At 30.4% G+C, this 18,702-nt stretch overlaps 1 protein-coding gene across 1 annotated transcript in view; it reads right to left on the reverse strand.

Moving 5' to 3' along the window:
- The window catches only part of LOC119603721, a 138,656-nt gene extending 131,096 nt beyond the window's left edge, over window positions 1–7,560 (reverse strand). Inside the window, exon 1 of the mRNA XM_037955874.1 lies at window positions 7,201–7,560. Coding sequence (XP_037811802.1) covers window positions 7,201–7,560 — 360 coding nt within the window. The remainder of the gene's footprint in view (window positions 1–7,200) is intronic.
- Between the last annotated feature and the right edge of the window lie 11,142 nt (window positions 7,561–18,702).

Genomic DNA, 18,702 nt, shown 5'->3' on the forward strand with positions numbered 1-18,702 from the left:
GTTCAGTTCTAGTTCAGTTCTAGTTCAGTTCTAGTTCAGTTCTAGTTCAGTTCTAGTTCAGTTCTGTTCAGTTCTAGTTCAGTTCTAGTTCAGTTCTAGTTCAGTTCTAGTTCAGTTCTAGTTCAGTTCTAGTTCAGTTCTAGTTCAGTTCTAATTCAGTTCTAGTTCAGTTCTAGTTCAGTTCTAGTTCAGTTCTAGTTCAGTTCTAGTTCAGTTCTAGTTCAGTTCTAGTTCAGTTCTAGTTCAGTTCTAGTTCAGTTCTAGTTCAGTTCTAGTTCAGTTCTAGTTCAGTTCTAGATCAGTTCTAGATCAGTTCTAGTTCAGTTCTAGTTCAGTTCTAGTTCAGGTTCTAGTTCAGTTCTAGTTCAGTTCTAGTTCAGTTCTAGTTCAGTTCTAGTTCAGTTCTAGTTCAGTTCTAGTTCAGTTCTAGTTCAGTTCTAGTTCAGTTCTAGTTCAGTTCTAGTTCAGTTCTAGTTCAGTTCTAGTTCAGTTCTAGTTCAGTTCTAGTTCAGTTCTAGTTCAGTTCTAGTTCAGTTCTAGTTCAGTTCTAGTTCAGTTCTAGTTCAGTTCTAGTTCAGTTCTAGTTCAGTTCTAGTTCAGTTCTAGTTCAGTTCTAGTTCAGTTCTAGTTCAGTTCTAGTTCAGTTCTAGTTCAGTTCTAGTTCAGTTCTAGTTCAGTTCTAGTTCAGTTCTAGTTCAGTTCTAGTTCAGTTCTAGTTCTAGTTCAGTTCTAGTTCAGTTCTAGTTCAGTTCTAGTTCAGTTCTAGTTCAGTTCTAGTTCAGTTCTAGTTCAGTTCTAGTTCAGTTCTAGTTCAGTTCTAGTTCAGTTCTAGTTCAGTTCTAGTTCAGTTCTAGTTCAGTTCTAGTTCAGTTCTAGTTCAGTTCTAGTTCAGTTCTAGTTCAGTTCTAGTTCAGTTCTAGTTCAGTTCTAGTTCAGTTCTAGTTCAGTTCTAGTTCAGTTCTAGTTCAGTTCTAGTTCAGTTCTAGTTCAGTTCTAGTTCAGTTCTAGTTCAGTTCTAGTTCAGTTCTAGTTCAGTTCTAGTTCAGTTCTAGTTCAGTTTAGTTCAGTTCTAGTTTTCTAGTTCAGTTCTAGTTCAGTTCTAGTTCAGTTTAGTTCAGTTCTAGTTCAGTTCTAGTTCAGTTCTAGTTCAGTTCTAGTTCAGTTCTAGTTCAGTTCTAGTTCAGTTCTAGTTCAGTTCTAGTTCAGTTCTAGTTCTAGTTCAGTTCTAGTTCAGTTCTAGTTCAGTTCTAGTTCAGTTCTAGTTCAGTTCTAGTTCAGTTCTAGTTCAGTTCTAGTTCAGTTCTAGTTCAGTTCTAGTTCAGTTCTAGTTCAGTTCTTTTTTAGTTCAGTTCTAGTTCAGTTCTAGTTCAGTTCTAGTTCAGTTCTAGTTCAGTTCTAGTTCAGTTCTAGTTCAGTTCTAGTTCAGTTCTAGTTCAGTTTTAGTTCAGTTCTAGTTCAGTTCTAGTTCAGTTTCTAGTTCAGTTTAGTTCAGTTCTAGTTCAGTTCTAGTTCAGTTCTAGTTCAGTTCTAGTTCAGTTCTAGTTCAGTTCTAGTTCAGTTCTAGTTCAGTTCTAGTTCAGTTCTAGTTCAGTTCTAGTTCAGTTCTAGTTCAGTTCTAGTTCAGTTCTAGTTCAGTTCTAGTTCAGTTCTAGTTCAGTTCTAGTTCAGTTCTAGTTCAGTTCTAGTTCAGTTCTAGTTCAGTTCTAGTTCAGTTCTAGTTCAGTTCTAGTTCAGTTCTAGTTCTAGTTCAGTTCTAGTTCTAGTTCAGTTCTAGTTCAGTTCTAGTTCAGTTCTAGTTCAGTTCTAGTTCTAGTTCAGTTCTAGTTCAGTTCTAGTTCAGTTCTAGTTCAGTTCTAGTTCAGTTCTAGTTCAGTTCTAGTTCTAGTTCATTATTAGTTCAGTTTCTAGTTCAGTTTCTAGTTCAGTTCTCGTTCTCGTTCTAGTTCAGTTTTCTTAGTTCAGTATCTAGTTCAGTTCTAGTTCAGCTTTTAGTTTCAGTTTTCGTTCCGTTCTAGTCAGTTCTAAGTTCAGTTCTGTTCTAGTTCATTTCTAGTGTCAGTTCTAGTTCAGTTTTAGTTCAGTTTCAAACCTTGCCATAAAGTTAAGCCACCCTGATTGTCTGCAAAATATCAATGTATTTATGCATGTGTTAAATGCAAAATTTTGATTCTAAAACGTTGTAATTGCACAAAAAGTGCCTTTTTTAAAAACACAAGATTGATATAAATATCTTTACCTTGTTTCTCTTTCCAATCAGATTTAAGCTTAAAGACATTTGGCACAAAATCCGTATAAGCTTGACTCAATATTTCCTTACTTTTGCTTGATGCAACAACATCAACATAATTAAGCGTATTATATTTCCAACAACAAACATTTCCTTGTTGCATTTGAATTGAATTGAAAAATTAACAAAAAATAAACTAGAAACCCGCCAACTATAATTTGAATACATATTACAACATTACTATATACTAATTTAAAGAGAGAGGCAACTTGTTTCATTGAATTACAAAAGAGAAAACAAAAAAACTACATTTTAACTACTTATTATCTTTGCAACTGTTGGTTGCATGCACAACTAAAAATAAAAAATGTATTTCCACTATTCTTCATTTATAAAATACACACAACATTGATGTGCCATAAAAGTGACAATATTAGCAGACATAATTATCATATAATAATCACAAAAAGGGAATTAACAAAAACAGCAAAAAAGATTAAATTAAAATAAAGCAGAAAATTAAAAAAAAGAAATGAAATTAAAACATAAATAATAAAGCTACTACTGCTGTTGCAAATAAAATTTGTGTGGTAAAATGACAAAGTAGAATGAAAGAAAGAAAAAGAAGAAACCCTCCTCCTCGTTTCCTTTATTGCCTGTCAGCCTGACTGCCTGTTTGACTTCCTTGTTGTGGTGTTACCTCCTTATCAGTCTAGTGATACGTTTGAGGCTGCTTAAACTGCCACTGCTGCTTTCTATACAACGATTTGTCATATTTTGTGTTAATTTTGTAATACAAAGAATGAGAGGCGTGTAATTAAATTTTATGTATCTTTTTTATTCGTGTACCATCAACATATCATCTTCTCTGCTCCCTGTACATCCAGACAAAGACCAAAATTATAAAAAAATGTAATAAAAAAAATTGTTCCCATTTGTGCATAAATAAATTGAATGCACAACGCACATCTTTATTGCAAACATGCAACTTGTATGCAACATGACAGAAACAAAAAAATGAGCAGTATCAGCAGTAAATATACAAATGGACAGACGGACGGACAGACTGTTTGCCTCTTCGACTATTTCACTGACTGAATGCGTTTATTTGCAGCAGCTTATATAGAAATGCAGATAAAAAGATTCATATAAAGATTTACAAACAGACAGACAGACAGACAGACACATTCAGTTAAACAGTAATTCAGTCATATTTAGATGTATACAATTTATTTGTTGTTGTTTTTATTACAGAGCAAAAGTAGTGTATGTTTTTTTTGTTATTTTTACTGCTGCTGTTGGTTGCTATTGCATGTGTGATGTATTCAAATTACATTTTATTAGTGTTCATTTTCATATAACACATTTTCCCCTCGGTACTGACCTTAATTTTAATATGATTTTTTTCTTTCTTCATCTCTTTTTCATTTATTTAGTTTTGCATGTGCTGTAAAATGTTCCTGTTTTATTGTAAAATTTAATCCTTACCCAAATGAATATACAAACACTTTGATATTCACACATTTGTAATAATCCTCATACATTCGTTTATACAGACATTTGTTTCAATGTATGTTTTACTTCATCATCGCCATCATCATGATGATGCCAATCATCTCAATTTACACCAACAACTACCACCACCCACCCTTTCTGCTTTCACAGAAGAATTCGTATATCACTTGCATATTTTGCCTATTTGACACTACCGCCCTCAGAACACCCAACTCCCAAAGAGACCAAACCAAACTGTAACCCACCACCTTCTATGTACCACCTTTTCATTTAGGGTTTTGAAAATTTATATATTTCCTTTTTTTTTGTAAACTGCATTCTGTTGCAGCAGCAGGCAACACAGCTGTTACAATTTTAATTCAAATTCAGACAAATATGATAGAAAAGAAAAAAAGATTTTCCACTCAATTTTATTAGTTCTTCAAAAATTTGACATTGTTTTTCTGTGTCTTTTTTTTTTGTCATTTTCGTTTTTGCTAATTGTAATAAAAGTTTATTACTAGTTATTGTCATAGTACAATCTAAGTATCACTATCACTTGTTTTTAAGGCAGAGATTCTTAAATGTTAGTAAATTCTTTCAATTTTGAGAAATTCTCTTTATAGAGAACTGAACTAGAACTGAACTAGAACTGAACTAGAACTGAACTAGAACTGAACTAGAACTGAACTAGAACTGAACTAGAACTGAACTAGAACTGAACTAGAACTGAACTAGAACTGAACTAGAACTGAACTAGAACTGAACTAGAACTGAACTAGAACTGAACTAGAACTGAACTAGAACTGAACTAGAACTGAACTAGAACTGAACTAGAACTGAACTAGAACTGAACTAGAACTGAACTAGAACTGAACTAGAACTGAACTAGAACTAAACTAGAACTGAACTAGAACTGAACTAGAACTGAACTAGAACTGAACTAGAACTGAACTAGAACTGAACTAGAACTGAACTAGAACTGAACTAGGACTAATTATTATCTATGAATAAAGGAAAGGAACTCCTGGTTCATTTGGAACTCCTGCTTTCAAATAAAATAGGTGTGTTAGCCTCCCCCAAACGGATTAGTTTTATTAATGAAAATTGTGTTACATCTCCTCTGGCTCAAAAAGTATTTCACATCAATGTAAAGAGAAAGTTCATTTATTTGTAAAAAATTTATAAAATTGCCATAACTATTACAGACACACAAACTAACTATACAACATATGTATGTATGAATGTAAAAACGTACCATAAAATGTAACAAACAGTAAATATATTGCAACATGTAAAAGGAGTTAAGTTGAGGTTTTCTATATTGTGGGTGAGTGGGTGTGTTGGAAATCAAATAATTTTTAATTGCTCTTAAATACAATCTCTTCTCGTATAACAGGCGAAAGTGTATTTTGTATGACTGAATATAAACATGAGTACGTTAGTATCTGACCATGTCGGTATATAATAATAAAAAAAAGTCCTTCATTTACCATTAAGGATTGATAAATTGATAAATGTTGCGCCACTAAATGTGGCACATTTTGAAATTAATGACAGCTACTTAATAAAACGAAATAAAGTAAGAGTAGAGCAAAAGTATTTGTATTTGTATTTAATAAATGTGAACAAAACAACGGTGTTATCAGTTGCTACCGTGCCTTTTGCCCGTCAGTCTGTATGTCTTTCAGTACGACCTTTTGGACATTCATTCATTCACTTTTGTACATCTATCCATCCATTTGGTGGGTTAACAACCACTACAGTAGTTTTCCGATTTAACGACCATTCAATTCTACGAACATCGCATTTAACGAACAAGCTAATTTTTCCTATTGACTACCTTAAATAACGAACAAAACTTGTTTTTTGTACTCTGTTTAACGAACTAATAAAAATATTATTTAAATGAAGATAAAATGACATTTATCAAAAATAACAAATAACCTAAGTTGTAGCGGTGCTTTTATAGCCAAAACTGTAACACATTCTGGGTTCTTATTAAATTTTAGTTCGATGTAGCTATGTCCGTCCGTCCTTCAGATAATGACTTTAACGCTCATTACTCGCTTAACAATACGAGTACGCCGATGAAATTCGATTCAAACATGTTCTATACTAACAGAAATCTCTAACAAATTTTATGGGAATCGGTCCATAATTGACCTTCAACGCTCATTACTCGCTTAAAAATACGAGTATAGCGATGAACTTCGAGAAATAACTTTAACGCTCATGACTGAATTAAAAATACAGCGATGAAATTCGACACAAATATGGTTTGAAGGTGGATATATAAGATTCGGAATTTTGTGTTTTGTGCTATTTTTATAAAAAAAAGAATTAATTTTTATAAAATACATTTAAAAAATATTTTATGCACCTATTTTTAATTATTTTCCTACCAAAAACCCACGTTTTAGTTAGTACTGCATATAACGAACTTTTCAATTTTACGAACAGGCCTGACAACATATGGGTTCGTTAAATCGGAAAACTACTGTATTAAATTTAAAATTAAAACAAATTTGTCAATGTTCATTTTTATTTTTAGTTTAACAATCTGTTCGTTTATTTGATTTTATGTTTTTTTTCCTCATTTGTTTCATTCACTTTGTGTTACTGTTTTAAAACGCAAAGCAAAATGGGAGTGTAGTGTTTGAAATCGTTTTGTTTGAAAGTCAACTGTCAACATTTATTGTTGTGCTTTCACTTGTTTCTGTTGTTGTCGTTTCTGCTTTTTCGAACATTTGTTTAATCCTTAAAAACAAGTGCAGTTTTATCGAGCATGTTTTGTTTGGGAAAAAATCCTTATTGAAGATACTTAATTAAATTCCTGAATATTGGCAACATTAAATTGATAAATTGAGGGTGATTTAAAAAAGAACTAAGGCAGTTTTAAGCTAATTTTTATTAACAAAAAGTCAGAAGACAAGCTTGTGAGCATCACTTCAGAGATGTTTATAAAGTTTTAAATAAAGAACAGTTTTAATTTGAATATTTTTTCTAGATTCGAACTCGATTAAAAATTTAATCATTTAAGAATTTATTAAAAAATGATAAATTGAGTTTGATTAAAATTAGAAATACTTGAATCCTGCCTACAATACTCTTGAGAATCTCTAGGTGATACTTTTAGTATAAGGAAATAATTTGAAAAGTTTCAACCCCTTTAAATTCTAAATTCAACAAAATATTAAACAGAATAGTAATAAATGCTGCAGATATGACACTAACAGATGTAGTTTCATATTGAACAAAACTATTAATATTTATGAGATGCTGTCGAATTCAAATTAATTACACAAGAATCAATTTATTTCTGAACAAGCGCTTCCCAAGAGTACTATTTAATTTTCATACACGAAAGTATGTAATAAATCTCCAAAAATAGTTTTTTTTAGAAAATTAATTCACACATTGACTGACAATAAAATTTGACTATAAAAATATAAAAATTCAAAATGAATACCACTTACCGGTGTGGAATAAGGATGTGCAGTTAAACGTACACCATCCGTTTCTAGCTGCTCCCTAATGACCATATCCAATTCACTGGGTGGTGGTGTTTCACATAAGATCTCCGTACTGCCTGCCAACGAATTGGGATCATTTAACATGAAATAGACGGAGGCAGCACCCTTTTCACGCAGCTGTCGTATACTTTTGAGCAGCTTGTGACGATGTGAGGGATTTTCAACACCGATGGCATCTAAATCTGGATCACCGACTTGTTTGCAAATTTCCAAATCATCATAACCATTATCCAGGAAACTTTCGGCATACTGAGCTAAACCAAGAGCACGCAACCATTCGCAAACGATATTACTGACGGCCATGTTGTGTGATGATTATGATGTTGATGGTGAAGGTGGAAAATGTTGCAGGATTTTCACGTTGTTTTAAGTTGTGTTGTTAATTTGTTTTTGTTGTTTATTTCGCCAACTTTCGGCCAACAAGGTGTGTTGGGCAAATAAGTTTATTTGTGCAGCACACACACAACAACTACCAATAACAATACGACGACGTATGCAGGAGTTTAAACGACGTTTGTTTTTAGTTGTAGTTGTAGAGCATTAAATTAACAAGGTGCCGTTTGTTGTTATTGTTCCATGTAGTGTTGTTATACATTTACCGTTACAAAATGGTGACTATTAATGTTTTAGTCTTACTTTCTTGTTGTTGTTTTTGTTGTTTTTTCTACTCTACACTTGCCAATTGCCCTTTAACATGGGTAATTTTTGTCTAGAAAAAACATCACGTGCACGCTTTGATGTTGTTTTAACCGTTTTTCTATTACAATTTTTTAAACTTTTTTTGCTCTTTACTTTGTTTTTTTTTTATTTTTCTATTAAACTTAACGTTTTTTTAAATTCTATTTTATTTTAAATTATATATTTTTCTTTTTTGCTTCTTATTACACTTTTTGCACTTTTTTTCAAACGAAAAAAAAACGAAAGAAGAACTGAAATAATGTTGTAGTTGATGTTAATGATGATGACGTTGAGGTTTTTGTGGAGTTTGAGTTAAAGGAGCAGAGCAGGAGGAGTTTAATGTTGGTGGTAATGTTGGTATTATTATTATTATTATTGTTGTTATTTTATTTATTTTCTTTTATAAGTACTGTTTAGTTTATATTAAGTTTATTTTACTACATACTGCCGTTTGATTTTCTTTGCTCTTGTTGTTTTTTTTTTTTTAGTTTTTCTTCTTAAAAATATTTTCTATTACATTAATTTAAGCAGTTTGTTAGTAGCAGCAACAAATTATACATATTTAAAAGAATATATTTAACACAACAACAAAAAAATCCTAATGTAAATATACTCGTTGAGAAGAAATACCTGTAAAAAGAAGAAAAAAATTTATACAATTTTAGTTGAAGTTCAAATAAATACAAAAAAGTATTAAGGATCTTAATGAAAATTTCCAAAACACATGCAATTTCCGCTTAAAAACGCATACAAACAACAACAAATAATGTATACATTAGTGGTAGCAGCAGCAACAACAACAACAAGTATATGAGTTCAAGTACTTTGGGAAGGACCATCAAAAGGTATTACAAGCTCGTTAATATTTGGTTGTTTAAATAGATTTCATGTTGAGTGCTGTTGCTTTTTTTTCGGGCCACTTAATAAAATGGCAAAATGGTTTGATGGCAATATAAGGCAGGGGAAAAGATTGAATTCTAGGATGGTTCTGATTTACGTCTTACACAAAATTAAGTTTTAACTGAATTTTTCGCAAAAATTTTTAATTTTTACACAAAAATTTAAAAGTTACATTACAATTTTACCTTAAATTAAAATCAAGATTTTACACAAAATTCACAATTTTACACAAAATTGTGATTGTAAGTAAAAATAAAGTTTTTACACAAATATTGCAATTTTACACAATAATTAAAAATTTTACTTAAATTTCAAAATTTCGCACAAAAAAGTTCTAATGTTTCATTCGCATGAATTAGAACTGCACTGAACTAGAACTGAAATAGAAGTGAACTAGAAGTGAAGTAGAACTGAACTAGAACTGAACTAGAACTGAACTAGAACTGAACTAGAACTGAACTAGAACTGAACTAGAACTGAACTAGAACTGAACTAGAACTGAACTAGAACTGAACTAGAACTGAACTAGAACTGAACTAGAACTGAACTAGAACTGAACTAGAACTGAACTAGAACTGAACTAGAACTGAACTAGAACTGAACTAGAACTGAACTAGAACTGAACTAGAACTGAACTAGAACTGAACTAGAACTGAACTAGAACTGAACTAGAACTGAATTAGAACTGAACTAGAACTGAACTAAAACTGAACTAGAACTGAACTAGAACTGAACTAGAATTGAACTAGAACTGTACTAGAACTGAACTAGAACTGAACTAGAACTGAACTAGAACTGAACTGGAACTGAACTAGAACTGAACTAGAACTAGAACTGAACTAGAACTGAACTAGAACTGAACTAGAACTGAACTAGAACTGAACTAGAACTAAACTAGAACTGAACTAGAACTGAACTAGAACTGAACTAGAACTGAACTAGAACTGAACTAGAACTGAACTAGAACTGAACTAGAACTGAACTAGAACTGAACTAGAACTGAACTAGAACTGAACTAGAACTGAACTAGAACTGAACTAGAACTGAACTAGAATTGAACTAGAACTGAACTAGAACTGAACTAGAACTGAACTAGAACTGAACTGGAACTGAACTAGAACTGAACTAGAACTAGAACTAGAACTGAACTAGAACTGAACTAGAACTGAACTAGAACAGAACTAGAACTGAACTAGAACTAGAAAAGTTCTAATGTTTCATTCGCATGAATTTAATTCTTAAAGACTAAATGACCCAAATCTCCAATAATAATGGACCAATTTTAACCATTTTCAGTAGGCTGGGTCAAGAGAAGAGTATGCGCCAAATTTCATCAAATTATCTTGACAGACAGACGGACGGACATAGCTAAATCAACTCAGAAAATGATTCTGAGCTGTTAAAGATATTAAACTTGAACAACTCCAACGAAACAGACTTTTTCCCTCCACCAATAGAATTAATAAGTACAAACACACATAAACTCAAAATTACAACACATTATTGTTTATTCTCTAATTGTTTTTTTGCCAAAAAAAAACTGAAAAATTCAACTTCATTTGAAGGTTTTAACAAAATGTTTGCATAAGTATGAGTATTAAAGGTAGATGTGAATGTTAGAAAATTTAAGTTTATTTTGTAAAACATACATTTACAAAACGACATGTGTAGCAAGGTGTATAAATACATACGTAAGTAAGTATGTAGAACTAAATACACACGTTTGCTAGTTGCTTTTTGCTATTAACGTTAATTGAATTTATAGCCATGGAAGGCTATGCTAACATTTTACAAAAAAACAACAGCAACAACAAAAAAATTGTTAATAACAATAATGATGGCATAAAATACTCTTACTGCTAGTAGTTAGAGAACTTTTTCTAGCAGCAGGAAGGGAGTAGAAGTTCTATTGGAAGTTAGTTGGGTTTTTATACATAATTCTATGTAATGAAACGAGTGAGTAGCTGTAATAGTAGTTGTTAGTATAACACTATAATTTTGTTTGAATGGTCGTAAATGTTTTCTAAGCAGTTACACATACAACATAACTTACACTACATAGATATAACAACCTCCTCCCCTCCCACTACTCATACACATGAGTTTGAACCCGGTTATTATTATTACTCTTCATATTTTACGGTCTTAATCTAGAAGCGCGTTATTTTTCAAACGGTGTATCTAACATATAGTCATAATGGCAGCAGTAGCAGCAGCAACTACTGCTATAGCTTTCCACTCTATTATACTGCTAATACTACTACTAGTACACCTTAATAATAGCGATTTTTTACGCGAAACGAGCTTAATATATAGTCTTAACACGTACAACAAAATGAGAGTGTATTAGATTTTATTTATTTTATATTTTTTATGTGTTCTTTTCTCATCAGCAGCAACAGCAACAATAACAACAACGACAAAAATAAATATTAAAATAACACTTGCAGTTTAAATAGCAATAATAGCTCTAGCACTGGCAACAACAATTGTAGCGGCAATGTTGCCAATACTCTTTTGAATTTTGAAAATGTTTAAGTAGAATAATAAACATTTGTTTATGTTGCCAACATTTTGTTTTGTTTTTTTATGTTACAGTATTAGCATGTAGTGTAATTACTTTAAATAAACTTTTGCTTTTTGAGATTTTTTGTTTTTGTAACAAAGGTGACCTTTGTTATTAAGATGCAAATAATGTTTGGAAGAGAATTTTGCATTTTAAAAAGTTGTTAAACCAGAGATTTGTTGGGAGATTTAAGCAACTGATTAAATTTATAAACAGAGACAAAGAGATAATAAGTTTGAAAGTTTATATAATCTTTGTAACGTATTTGTAGAAAAAAGTTTATATTAAAGTAGGATTACTTAATGAAAAGTCGCAGTATTTGATAGCTTTGTTCTCTCTCTCTCTCTCTCTGCTTCAGATTTTCATCTAATTATACTTTAAAGATTATCAACTAACAATGTAATTTTTCATAAATTTTATTATTATTTCAAAACACACTTTCGTTTTTTATTCTCAGTAAAAAATGAATCCAAAGTTGTCATAAAACTGAAGTTATTTCGCTAAACAGATAATAATCTATTACAGAATAACTTACTTTTCGATGACCGCTGCATACTATCTGTATTACATTACGTTTTTGCTATAACAGCTTGTAAAAAGATATTGCTGATAAAGGAATAATTTATTTAACTGTTTATAATTGAATGTTGTTGTAATTGCATGATCATATTGCCGAGAGAAAGAAAGAGAGAGAGAGAGAGAGTACATTTGTAAATTGTTAAATTATTTATTAAAGTTTAACTTCTATTGTGTTGCGTGCATTTTCACTAATTTTGATCAAGCTCACTTTTTGCTCGATTCAATGATTTTGTGTTCCTTTTTCTGCCTTAAATAACCCACCTACATTGGAAGAGCAAATGAGTCGCTCTAACAAAAGTACCTATGTATGTATATTTGGTACTGAAAGACTCATTGTGATCGATTGCATGATCACGTTGTATGTTTCGTAGAAAATGAAAACATCAATTTCGTAACAACTCAACTCTGCTTTCACGCACAGCAATAAAATGTACTTTATAACGAGTTAAACCGTCCCAGACGTCGAGAAGGTTGGCAAATTTTAGCAGAAGTGAATGAAAATATTCATGACGATCTTAAGATCCCAAGCAGAAAGAGATATGATCCTCCAAATATCCTTAATTAGAAGTCATTTCGTTTAAAATTCTAATAGAAGTTCATAAGATGGTCGAGAAGGCACTGAAGTGAATGATCTTAAGATCCCAAGCAGAAAGAGAGAGTCAGGTCAGACAGAACATCACCAGAAGCGTATAAGCCTCCAAATATCCTCAATTAGGAATCATTTCGTTTAAACTTCCAATAGGCTAAAGTTTATTTAATATTTGATGAAAATGTGAAGATCAAAAAAATGATCGATAAATCTTAAATTTGCAAGTTGTTCGATCAAAACATACCAGAAGTGAGATCTAAATTTGACATGAATTCATAGATTTTAAAACTGAACATTGCAGCTCTCTATGGAAAAAGAGTTTTAACTTTTCATTGAGCCATTTATGCCCGAAATGTTTAAAACATTCCAATCTCCTTAATCGGCTGAAAGGACTCTCTCCACCCAGATTCCCAATAAACTTATAAAAATGTCACTCTTTAATTGTGGGTTTTATGCTCTATAAGAAAGAGAATAATAAGAAAAGACAGAAACCTATTTCCGTTAAGGAGATTAAAGATCCCAAGAAAAAATAGCAGCTCTAATGGACTGAGACTCCCGAGATTTTGTCTTGGGTGTTATTCCACCTTAATTCTTGATAAAATTGAGAACCTCAAAAAGCGATTAAGAGCCTAAACATGTTGAGTGGTATTATAAAGGGTGAGTGAGGATCTGAGGTAGAATATTTATGTTATGTACCGTTAAAGCCCATTTACAGGCTGTTTAGAGAGGTTCCTAGCAGAGATACAAGCCGAGATGGCTCAAATCTGCGGCGGCTGGCTGCCGGTAATATTTTGCAAGCCGCAGCCGACTTTTTTCGGCTCTAAAGCTAAGATTGGAATCGCACATGTATTTCAGAAAATAATTTCACCAATTTGAACGGAGTTGCCACTATTTTAAATTCTTATGCAAATTGAAAAGAGTTGCCACACAATATTGTGCTAATATTAAAATAGTGAAAACTACTATAATAATGTCCATTTTCTGCAGAAAAAACTTATATAGAGACAGGTTTCTATATAACAGACTATTATATAGAAATTTTTCGATATCATAAACGCGTATTATATCTCTGGTTCCTAGACCTGAGATCTGAAAATGGCATAATTTGAAGCTAGAGAGTACTATTCATTATTAAATAAATAAATATTGCAACATTCTGAAACGTTTTACATCTATCATTGGAAACAAATTCCCAAACTTCTGAACCGATTATAACATATTTTAGGTTTGCACTATATTAAACCGTATTACTCGAAATTGAATAAAAACACTTCAAAACGTCTGAATTTAACACTAAATACCGATTTTTTACAATCTTTTTCATAAAATCTGCACTTTTTTCCTCTTTATAACACAATGCGGTAGAAATATTTCGAGTTTACACTATTTACTTAAAAAATTACAACCTTGTATATTATTTATACATTTTCGCACATTTTTGTAAAGTAAATCATCACTATTTGGCGCTTACACACACAGTCATAAAATACCAACCGACAAACTGGTGAGAAAATATATTTTTTTTCTTCTTTTTTTTTTAAATTTAATGCGATGTTAACGATGTTACGGACAATGAAGACGACTGGCAACGACTATGATTATTATTATTATTGTAATGATTAGAATGATGATGATGATGACGATTTACCGTAATGATGAGAATAATTTACAGCATAAAAATTCATTTATTTGTGGCAGAATTCTCCAATGATTTTAAATACCAACTCATTTCCTTTATTAACTTAGACAAATGCGCGTAAATAAGAACATTTGCAATTGGGGAGGAGTTGTGGCAACAGCAGCAGCAGGAGGAGGTTGAAGAAAAACAGGAAATATTTAATGTGTGCAAAAAACACACAACAATTATTATGAATGTTTAAATACTAATATAAAAGGCCTCTGCTAGTAGTGATGCCGGTACTCTTGGCAACCAAAGGTGAGGCATGAGTAGAGTAATAGTTAAGAGTAATGGGAAGTAGAAGTATATTATTTGCTGTAATGATGACGATGATAATGATGAGAATGACTTGGTGGTCTGGCTGATGTTTAACGTTTAAAGTGTGAAATAAATTTTGAAGACATATCAAGTGCGTGGTTGATTCCTATGCTCTCGTTGCTGTGGATTACTGCTAAGGCGTATGATGCTGTAAATAAAATAGAAAAATAATATAATAAGTGAAATTTCTCTTGTTATAAAAAAAATTACATAAACTAAAACTAAGAGATACAAAATACTTAAATGAGTTTAAATATTTGAAAAGAAGAAAAAAAAATATGTTAAATTATTACCCAGATGCAGTCATTAAAAATGATGATTTATATTTAAAATTGACACTTTAAAATGCCATCAAACCACAGAGGGTGGTGGTGTTGTGGCTGGCAACAAAAACAACTAAAAATTAAGAATTTATATACTTAATTAAAAATCAGAAAAGAAGCATAAATGCTGGTTTCTTGCAGCATTAAAGAAAGAAAGAAAAAATGAAAAATTTCTTTTTTTTATTAATAAATCTGCATTAAATGCAAATCAATAAAATTCAACAGTTTTAAATTTCAATTTATGGAAAATAAAGTGTAAATTTGTTTGGAAAGAAAGAAACCCTCATGTTACAAGTTTATTGTTACAATTTTAGGGATTTTTTTATGGGAAAAAAAAAGATGATTTCTTAAAGATAAAACTTGTTAGATCCGGGTACTTTTGAAAGTTAACTGTAAATGATACCCCCTGAACAATCATCAGTAATAGAAAACCCCCTGTGGTTTTTGGGTTTTTTTTTTTTTTTTTTTTTTCTTTTGAAATAAAAATTTCACTCCAACTTTATAAGTAAAACTCTCACTCTTTTCGACTTGTTGAGTTTCTAACCTTTGAAAGATGGTTTTTTCCTCCTCCTCCTCCTTCTCGATTAATAATCTTTAATAAATGAAATGTTTATAACTTTTCCATTTAATTTCATTTAAGCATTTTCTAGGCAGTAGAGTTTTGTTTTAATAATTTTTTATAGATTTGTTATATGAAATTAATAAGCATGATACAGCTTTTTTTATAACTCTACAAAATTGATTTTAGATTTTATCATTAACCGCAGTCACAAGCAAACACATAAAGCTACACACCCTCAACTCAATTCAACTAAATCTGACACCAAACCCTGAATGAACGACTGACTTGCTGGCGTTTATATGAACAAAACGTATGTGTGTCTGTATGGGACGTTTGTGTGCGTTCAATCTTTAGTCTCAAACTCAGTCTTTGTATTTTTATGGCTGTTAAAGTACCTTTTTTTATTGTAATAATTTTGTATTTTGTTTATATTTTTTATTGCTGTTGTTGTACTTATTTTTTCTGTCTTTTGTTTAAAAAAAATTATTCCCTTCATAACTGATTAAAATCGCTTTTTAAAATTATACTTACAAACGTTTGTCTTGATGTTCGTCCGTCCATCCATTTCAGTGTCTTTTACTTGCCACTTTTAAAAGTCAGTTTATTATTATAATACTTCTTCTATGTATTTTATTTATTTTATAGTATTTTATTCATCAATCATCATGTAGAGAGCAACCCTTGGCACGCTTTTCTTAGAATTGTATTGCTGCTCATTTTTATGGAGTTCAATTTCATAAATATTTATGGTTTTTTAAATGAAAATCTATAGTTTTTGTTTATAAATTTATAGTTTTATAGTTTTTTTCTTGTTTTTGTTTTAATAAACAAATATTTTTTTATTAAATAACACCACATCCTAGTTGTTGCTTTAAGAGTATAATGGAGAAAAACAAATAAACAAATTCTTTTGTTCAAATTCAATTATGTAAAAATCTATAAAATTTACTTAGAATTCAAAAAAAAAAACAAGTAGATTTTCTTTAAAAAAAAAATATCTTTTAATTAAACATAGAAAATACAATTTTTCACTTTCACTAAACATATAAAAGGCAATTTTACAGCAGAAAAATTGTATCGAGAGCAATTTGAAAGAGAAGATATTACTTCATTTAGGAGGCAACTGTTTAAAAGAAATCTTTATTTTGCATTAAAGACAATTTTTCTAAAGAATAGAAAAAAATTCTAAAGAAAAGATTTGTTTCGATTTTTATAAAATACTGCCTAAAATTGGGAGCAGTTTTTCTAAATATTGTATTGCTTAGACGATTCAAAGATTGTCTCAACTAAAGACAACATTTTCATACAAAACTTATTCATGTTTCAAAGAAGGCTCTCTTCTGAATTCGAAGGGAACTTTTATATAAAAATTTTAGTTTTGCTTTAAAAGCAACTCTTCAAAAGTTGCCTTTGTTTTAAACGCAAGTTTTCTATAGAAAATATTTTCTTGTTTCGAAGTTAACTTTTCCATATAAAACTTATTCATGTTTCAAAGGCAACATTCTATAATAAATATTTTCCTGATTCGAAGGCAACTTTTTATAAAAGTTTGTATTGTGTCAAAGGCAACTTTTATATGCAACAGATTGTCTAGATTCGAAGGAAACTTTTTATTGCCTTTGTTTCAAAAGCAATTCTTCTAAAGTTGCCTTTGTCTTAAACACAACTTTTGTATAGAAAATATTGTCTTGTTTCGAAGGCAACTTTTCTATACAAATCTTATTTATGTTTCACAAGCAAAATTTTTCTATAGAAAACTTAGTCTTGTTTCAAAAGCAACATTTCTATAAAAAATATTCTCTCCACCCGAAGGCAACTCTTTATAAAAGTTTGTCTTGTTTCAAAGGCAACTTTTATATGAAACTGATTGTCTAGATTCGAAGAAAACTTTTATTTAATTGTAGTTTTAACTCTTCTACAATTGTCTTTGTTTTAAATGCAACTTTTCTACAAAAAATATTGTGTCGATTCGAAAGCAACTTTTTGTAAAAGTTTGTCCTGTTTCAAAAGCAACTTTTATTTAAAACATTTTGTCTAGATTAGAAGGTAATTTTTATATAAAAATTTTTGTTTGATTTCAACAGCAACATTTTGTCTTAAACGCAACTTTTCTATAGAAAATATTGCCTTGTTTCGAAAGCAACTTTTCAATACAAAACTTATTCCTCTTTCAAAGGCAACATTTTTATCAAAATATTGTCTCAATTCCAAGGCAACTTTTGTATATAAAAGTTTATCTTATTTGAAAGGCAACTTTTATATAAAACAATTTATTTTGTTTCAAAAACATCTTTTCTAATGTTGTCTTTGTTTTCAAAGCAATTTTTCTTTAAAAAATAATGTCTTGTTTCGAAGGCAACTTTTTCATAGAAAAGTCAATTTTCATTCAAAAGTTTATCTCCTTTCAAAGACAACGTTTTATAGAAAAGTTTGTCTTGATTCAAAGGCAATTATTTCATAGAAAATATTGTCTGGCATAAAAGTCAACTTTTCTATAGAAAAGTTTGTCTAGTTACCGCAACTTTTCTTAATAAAAGATTGCCTTAATTCTAGTCCAACTTTCCTATAAAATCGGAATCAATAACTTTTTTTTATTAAAATATTGTTACGAACCAAAAGCAACTATTATTGAACGGTTATCTCGTTTCAAAGTCAACTTTTCTGTAAAAAATATTGTTTTGAATCGAAGTTAACTTTTATATTGATTCAAAGGCAATTATTTCATAGAAAATATTGTCTGGCATTAAAGTCAACTTTTCTGTAGAAAAGTTTGTCTAGTTGCCGCAACTTTTCTTAATAAAAGATTGCCTTAATTCGAGTCCAACTTTTCTATAAAATTGGAATCAATAGCTTTTTTTATTAAAAGATTGTTACAAACCAAAAGCAACTTATATTGAATGGATGACTTGTTTCACAGGCAATTTTTTAAAGTTGTCTTTGTTTTAAACGCAACTTTTCTATACAACATATTGTCTTGCTTCGAAGGCAACTTTTTCATACAAAAGTAACGTATGTTTTAAAGGCAACTTTTTCATACAAAAGTTTACCGTCATTTAAAAGCAACTTTTTTATAAAAAAGGCAGCTATTCTATAGAATATATTTTCTTACTTCAAAATCAACTCTACCGAAAAGTGTGTTTCTTTTCTAATGAAACTTTTTTATACAAAAATATTAATGAATACTTTTTATAGAAAAGTTTGTCTGGTTTGCCCACTTTTCTATAAAATAGAAATCAACCATTACTTTTTTTA

The sequence above is a fragment of the Lucilia sericata genome, unplaced genomic scaffold (genome assembly GCF_015586225.1).
Source record: "Lucilia sericata isolate MDLA Ls3-8-SP2 unplaced genomic scaffold, ASM1558622v1 Contig000331F_arrow, whole genome shotgun sequence".
Classification (NCBI taxonomy): domain Eukaryota; kingdom Metazoa; phylum Arthropoda; class Insecta; order Diptera; family Calliphoridae; genus Lucilia; species Lucilia sericata.